The sequence below is a fragment of the Primulina tabacum genome, chromosome 1, assembly GCF_025594145.1.
Source record: "Primulina tabacum isolate GXHZ01 chromosome 1, ASM2559414v2, whole genome shotgun sequence".
In the NCBI taxonomy this organism is placed as follows: Eukaryota; Viridiplantae; Streptophyta; class Magnoliopsida; order Lamiales; family Gesneriaceae; genus Primulina; species Primulina tabacum.
The window spans coordinates 2,744,984-2,750,739 of NC_134550.1; the positions used below are offsets into that span (position 1 = coordinate 2,744,984).

Sequence of the window (5,756 nt, forward strand, 5' to 3'; positions counted from 1 at the left end):
TCGCGATGGACTCATACCCAGATGAGCCTCGCGCATTGGCTCCTGAGGTGGAAGAAGTAGAATTAGACATGGATTATAGAAAAGTAACTTACGAGTTTTTGAAGGGACTAGTTGCAGTGGTACCAGGTCGCCGGAGATAAAGGAGTTTACACGCCGGAAAGCTGAGAGGAAAATTTGCAAGAGCTTCGCCGCAAATTTGAATTTGAAATTAATTTTTGAAAATGAGGAGGGCTAATATATATGGGCGAGGGGAGATCTCTGTCGCTAATCTAGATACACGTGGACGATCAAGATGTCCCTCGTAAATTGTACCGGGCATATGAAAGGACGTGCACGAATGTCAATATGTCAGACTTATCGGATCCTCGGAATATGAAACGATTTTCGGCGGCATAAATGCTAAAGCATGGGTAATAATGACACTCTTTGGACTACCCGATAATACTAAAGACACTATATTCAAAGCCCGGGAGATATGAGGCCCCGACACCATTTATTAAGCCCATGAAAAATAAGGTCCCGGCGCCTTATTCAAAACCCGGGTTGTATCAGACCCCGGTACCCCATTTCATCTATGGGACATTTGAAGCCTCCGATGCTCTTACACACTCTAAATTATGTTTCAACAAAAGTACAAAGTATAACTGATCGGGACAGCGAGTCAAGCTCTAGCCCGACTATTTTAGGGATGGGTGGTGATACCCCCATAAGGATCTGGGTCGTCTTTAACCCGGTTTATTAAATGGGAAGCCCAGATCATAGCCAGCTTCCCGGGCATTCCATTTCTTCCCGAGCCATCATCATAGCCCGGGCTCTCATGCAAGCTCTCGGGAACTTTCTACTCGAGCTACTTCGAGAAGCGCACCACACTCGAGTGTATCAGTATGGGCAGTCTTATCTGTCAGAACTACAGAGGTTTGGCGTGTCAGAGAAGCTATCAGAGGTAGGGTGGCTTGACAGGAAGTCAACATCAAAGGCTATGAGTGGTAGGTGTACACGCAAGTCGAAGTAATCATGATATTTCCTCCTATAAATAGCAGGTATGTTTCTCAGAGTAGGTATGTTTTCTCATTTAAAGGGGGGGGGAAAAATCTTGAGCATTGGCACTCACATATATTCGCACATACATCGCCATTTTCTCTCATCTTCCAACCTGCTGACTTAAGCATCGGAGTGGCCACGTCGGACACCCCTCCGGCGCCCATTCACGAGTTCTTTTTATTGTGTGCAGGTCACGATCGAAGTCATCTACTTTGCTCATTTTCCTAAACAACACTATAAATTATTGATTTGATCCGGTGGAGCATCCGACCCGGCTCACCCATTTAACCCGGATCGCATCAATACTCGATAATATTTTCAAGTCAAATCAAACTTGAAAGGAATCTCAAATAACTAAAATACAAAGTTTTCGCTAAATCTTCTTTCTTGATACGCAAGATCCAAATCTTTATATCTATTATTATTGTTATCAAATCTTAACAGATCATTTTTCCAATATATTGTAATATCTTCAAAATCTTCAACCAATAATCTTGGTATGGTTCGTCTGTGTTGCTGTTGCAGATGATGGGTCTCACTGATGCATCCATCAACCTTCATTTACGTCAGAGGCAAACGAAAGCACATCTTCCTCCAGAGTCCAGATATTGCTTTTAATGTTTTTTTACATCTTCCTGCTCATGTTTTTACATGATGTGATGAGGCATGTTTGCCGAGAGTGGAGCCTCGTGTCTGAAATTTCGTCTTCCACCACCTAAGGAAATCAACCGGTGAACTTGTAGTTGTAGTCCAGAATTTTTTTTGGTTAAATGTTATCAGCTTTGTGGGTATGAGACGAGGTCGTCTCGAGGTTCGTAAATCGACAGATTCTTTACGTTACTAATCCAGTAACAAAGCAGTGGCTCGCTCTTCCTCCTTATCCCCATGGCTTTCGAAGTGATTCGGATCATGCTTAACCATTTGTTGAGGCTTCCATGGAGTTTAAAGTGGTGTTCGTGAATGGTATTAAAACATTTGATACGATGAGGCGAATCGTAGTGCTAACTATCGGAGTCGATAAGGTTTGGAGGCATATTGATGTCGAACCCTTATTTCTCACAAGTAGGAGTGCTTTCGAGCCTGACCCAATTGTTACTGGACGTTTTATCCATTGAATTAATTGGCAATGGTTTTCTTTTGACATTCAATGTAGGGACTGAAACCATTCGTCATTTTCTTCTTCCTGGTCCGTCGTCTGTGAGAACATTCCAAAAATGTCTGCCAATGAGCAGCAGTCTATCCTTTTTTTCTGCAGCTCGCGAGTTTTATTGGGATGTTTGGGAAATGAATCCGGAAACGGGGGAATGGACTATGAAGCCTAGCATTGATTTGGAAGCTCTCAAAGTCGGACTTGTTTCGCAAACATACACCCATCATACTCAAAACAAATCCCTCTAGTTGGTTAGTACAGAGGGAGGTGTTGGTTTTCGATGTTCATTGCCCTCGTACATGACTTTCAATAGCTTATAGTGTTAAAACAAGAGAAGTTCAATCCTTCGAGTTGGAGGATACTCATATTACACCCTTTTTTGGACATCACGTTAACAGTCTAGTTTGGTTGAGCGGAGACGGCCTAAAAGAGATGGAGGGATACCGACTTCTAATCATTGTCCACCGGACCTATATACAAAGCCGCCACAGTTAGAATATTTTTTGATATGGGAAACCGTTTTTATCGGATGATGTTGCCCTTCAACATACAATACTCACGTGCTATGGCTCAAACTATTTATTAGACCGCATATTTAGCTTGATGTTTAATTAATAATTTGATTGAGTCCCTCGCAAGCTAGGGTGGTCACTGGCACTAGGAGAAATTTGTTTTAAGTTGTTTTCATCAACGAGATTAATAGCCATATAGGTTGTCTTTTAAATAGTTAAATTTCAGTATCGTAATCTTCGTTTATTTTGTAATTTTGGAAGTAAAGCCATATATTGTAGACATAATCAATTATTATTGACGTGTTCGACAGACACCATTTCAACACTCGTATAGAAAAATATACTGAATTTGTAAAATAAACCAATGTGATATGTTAAAATTGAAGTTTAACTAACAACGATGAAAATTTGAAATTGTAATAAGATCACAAATTTCTAACGAATTTATAATGGAAAAAAAAAATTGAAGTAGGTGTTCCATTTTGGGAGTTGGTGTATGTACGAGAAACCACCTTCAAAGTAGAGAAGTAAAACACATGACATCCCAAATACCATTCTTCGTCAACGGAAGTTGTTGACAAGAGAAATGGCAAGGAGGTTGTATTCCCGCCTTCCCTCTTTCCTCGGCATCTCAAAAACGCAAATCCAAAACCCCTTTTCGACACCCAAATTTCCATATTTTATAGATATTACCTCGAGATATTCACAATCCGTAGGGAGCTCTTGTGCGATGTATCAAGGTGGGTAACTCTTCGCTACTGTCAAATTACGCAGTTTGTGATAAATACTCAGTGAAGATATTAATGTCTTAACTATGCAGGAAATCTGTTCGTGATAAATACTCAGTGAAGATATTAATGTTTTCCTGATTACTGAGTAGTTTATGATCATAAATTGAACAGCTAATTGTGGAAGCATGGAACATTTTGTTCTAACGTTTTGTTAGTTTACTATTATTATTTGGATTAATCAATGGAGCAAATTCTGGTATTTTCCACAATTTACTGTTCTGTGTAGTTTCGTATTGATCGTTTTTTGCGTTTATGTTATCTTCATTTTCAGTGTTTCGTTCATACGCTCGTGACCAGCGTTCAAGTTATGATCTTTTTGGAGGTAAAATTCCGGGAGCAAAGGAGTTCAGGAAGGAGTGGGCAAAGCAATTAGAGAACGAAGAGGATCATCTCTGGACAGGAAGTGAAGATGAAACTGATACCGAAAGGGATGGCCATAGCCGGCTCCAGAAAGATATAAAAAAGGCCAAGAAACGGGCCAAGTATGGCTCTGATAATATTGACGCCGATGACAGTGACGAACTGCATGGCATGTGGTCGGAAAGTGACGAGGAGAAGACCCTTTGGACTGGGGATGAAGAAGATGACAATGATGAACCTACAGAGGCCTTCCCAAATGAGAAAAGTGATGAATATATTGATAAATTATTCGAGTTTGAGGAGAAACCAAAGTATAGAACGCTTGCAGATGCGATGAAAGATGAGGAGGAGCCAGAAGAGTTGTCTCCTGGAAAGCAAGCTCGAAATCTTGCTGTGCAGAATGCTCTGAAGAAACTTAAAAAGGGTCCTGATGGTCGGTATACTAATGTTTGGGAGGTGATGAGTGATTTGGATATTTTGATAGGAGCCTTTGAGGATATTATTTCTGGACCAGAATATGAAGAGCTTCGGCAAGGTGGTCCAAAGAAATTGAATATTCAGTTTTTTAAGGACATTCAAGCTCGCATGAGGGATCCAAACTATAAGTTCTCACCCGAGTTGAAGTTAAAACCGAAAAACAAGCTAGTTCCCAGAAAGAAATGGCAGAAAGCAGAATCAAGAAGGAGAAAGGCACAAAAGAGATAAAACAGATGTGCTGTTTCTGTCCGCTGTTATTCGTAATACCTGGTCTTTTCGTAATTGCACTTTATGTGAAGCATGCAAATCATGAACCAAAGGTTTTCTTGGAGTGGTTATCATATTTATCTTCTTTGAACAATGACCATGTATTGTCGCTCACTATTGTAACAGTTTTAATCAGTTCATCATATAGGTTAGATAAAAATATATATAGATTTTCTACCAATACAAAGTTATGTAGGGTGCCAATAGAGGTTCTATCTTTACAATGTGCCCCCAGCTGCCGGACGGGTACATAGTCATAGACTTGTAGCTTTATTATTTTATTCCAAGTAAGACCTATGAATGTTGATGGAGTTATATAGCTTTAAATGGCAAATGCTGGCATTTTATATTTAAATGGGGACATAATAAATACCTATACAACTATAGTTTCAAAGTTGTAATAACCCCGCTTAGAGTTTTTAAGTATCATCGTCCCAATACTGGTCATGATGAAGTGAGTTGAACGCTTGCATCTTCCTCAACTAATGAACATAGTTATTCTCCATCCTGTCATGGATATTGATGGCTGTGCCATGACGGGCGATTGGTAATTATAACCACGAGAAAACCCTTCGGTCAAACTTTTAGGCCCATGAAATCCTCCTGGAACACTGGATATTGTGTAATTCTCAATACTGGTATCCATGGTGCCGATGCCATTGATGTTCCAGATGAAACAACCATCATCCATATACATTTTTTCGTTGTGACTGCCGTTTAGGTACCTTTCAGATCCGCATTCAACGATATCTTCATCAGATTGAAGAGCTGGAAGAGGCTGGTGGTCTTTAGAGGTATTGAGACTATCTATCAAACTCTGCATTTGGTTCAAGTACGCATCTTCTTCAAACCAATTACATGTTTTCTGTGTACAAATAGCGGCATGCTTACCAGATTTGACCAATGATTTGATCAATGTTTCATCTACATTTCCCAACACTGTTACCTTCTATTCTTCAGCATCTATTTTCACTTCGTACACGCCTAAACGATCAATACCAAGTAGCTAACTAACAGTGAGATTGAAAATATTTTATTGGACTAAAAAAATCAGATGCTAGAAAACTTAACAGCTACAGATTGAAAGACAACAGAAAATGAAAAACTAAGTCATCATACCTTCAATTTTTCGAAGTAATTTCTTCACTTTCTGCATGC

At 39.7% G+C, this 5,756-nt stretch overlaps 1 protein-coding gene across 2 annotated transcripts; it reads left to right on the forward strand.

Moving 5' to 3' along the window:
- The first annotated feature begins 3,153 nt into the window (after positions 1-3,153).
- LOC142510496 (uncharacterized) lies at positions 3,154-5,523 on the forward strand. 2 transcript variants are annotated; one of them, XM_075619622.1, is made up of 3 exons: positions 3,154-3,443; positions 3,766-4,591; positions 5,331-5,523. In XM_075619622.1, the coding sequence occupies exons 1-2, from the start codon at positions 3,290-3,292 to the stop codon at positions 4,557-4,559; spliced, it is 948 nt and encodes a 315-aa protein (XP_075475737.1). In that variant the 5' UTR covers positions 3,154-3,289; the 3' UTR covers positions 4,560-4,591; positions 5,331-5,523. The 2 variants fall into 2 exon arrangements, with proteins under 2 accessions (XP_075475737.1, XP_075475731.1); XM_075619616.1 differs by lacking the exon at positions 5,331-5,523 and having other exon boundaries at positions 3,766-4,822.
- The last annotated feature ends 233 nt before the right edge of the window (positions 5,524-5,756 follow it).

Bases quoted from the DNA above. Each gene is read 5' to 3' on its own strand.
- LOC142510496 (XM_075619622.1), top strand. From the start codon at position 3,290: ATGGCAAGGAGGTTGTATTCCCGCCTTCCCTCTTTCCTCGGCATCTCA. The intron at 3,444-3,765 runs GTGGGTAACTCT...CTTCATTTTCAG, and splicing joins CTCTTGTGCGATGTATCAAG to TGTTTCGTTCATACGCTCGT.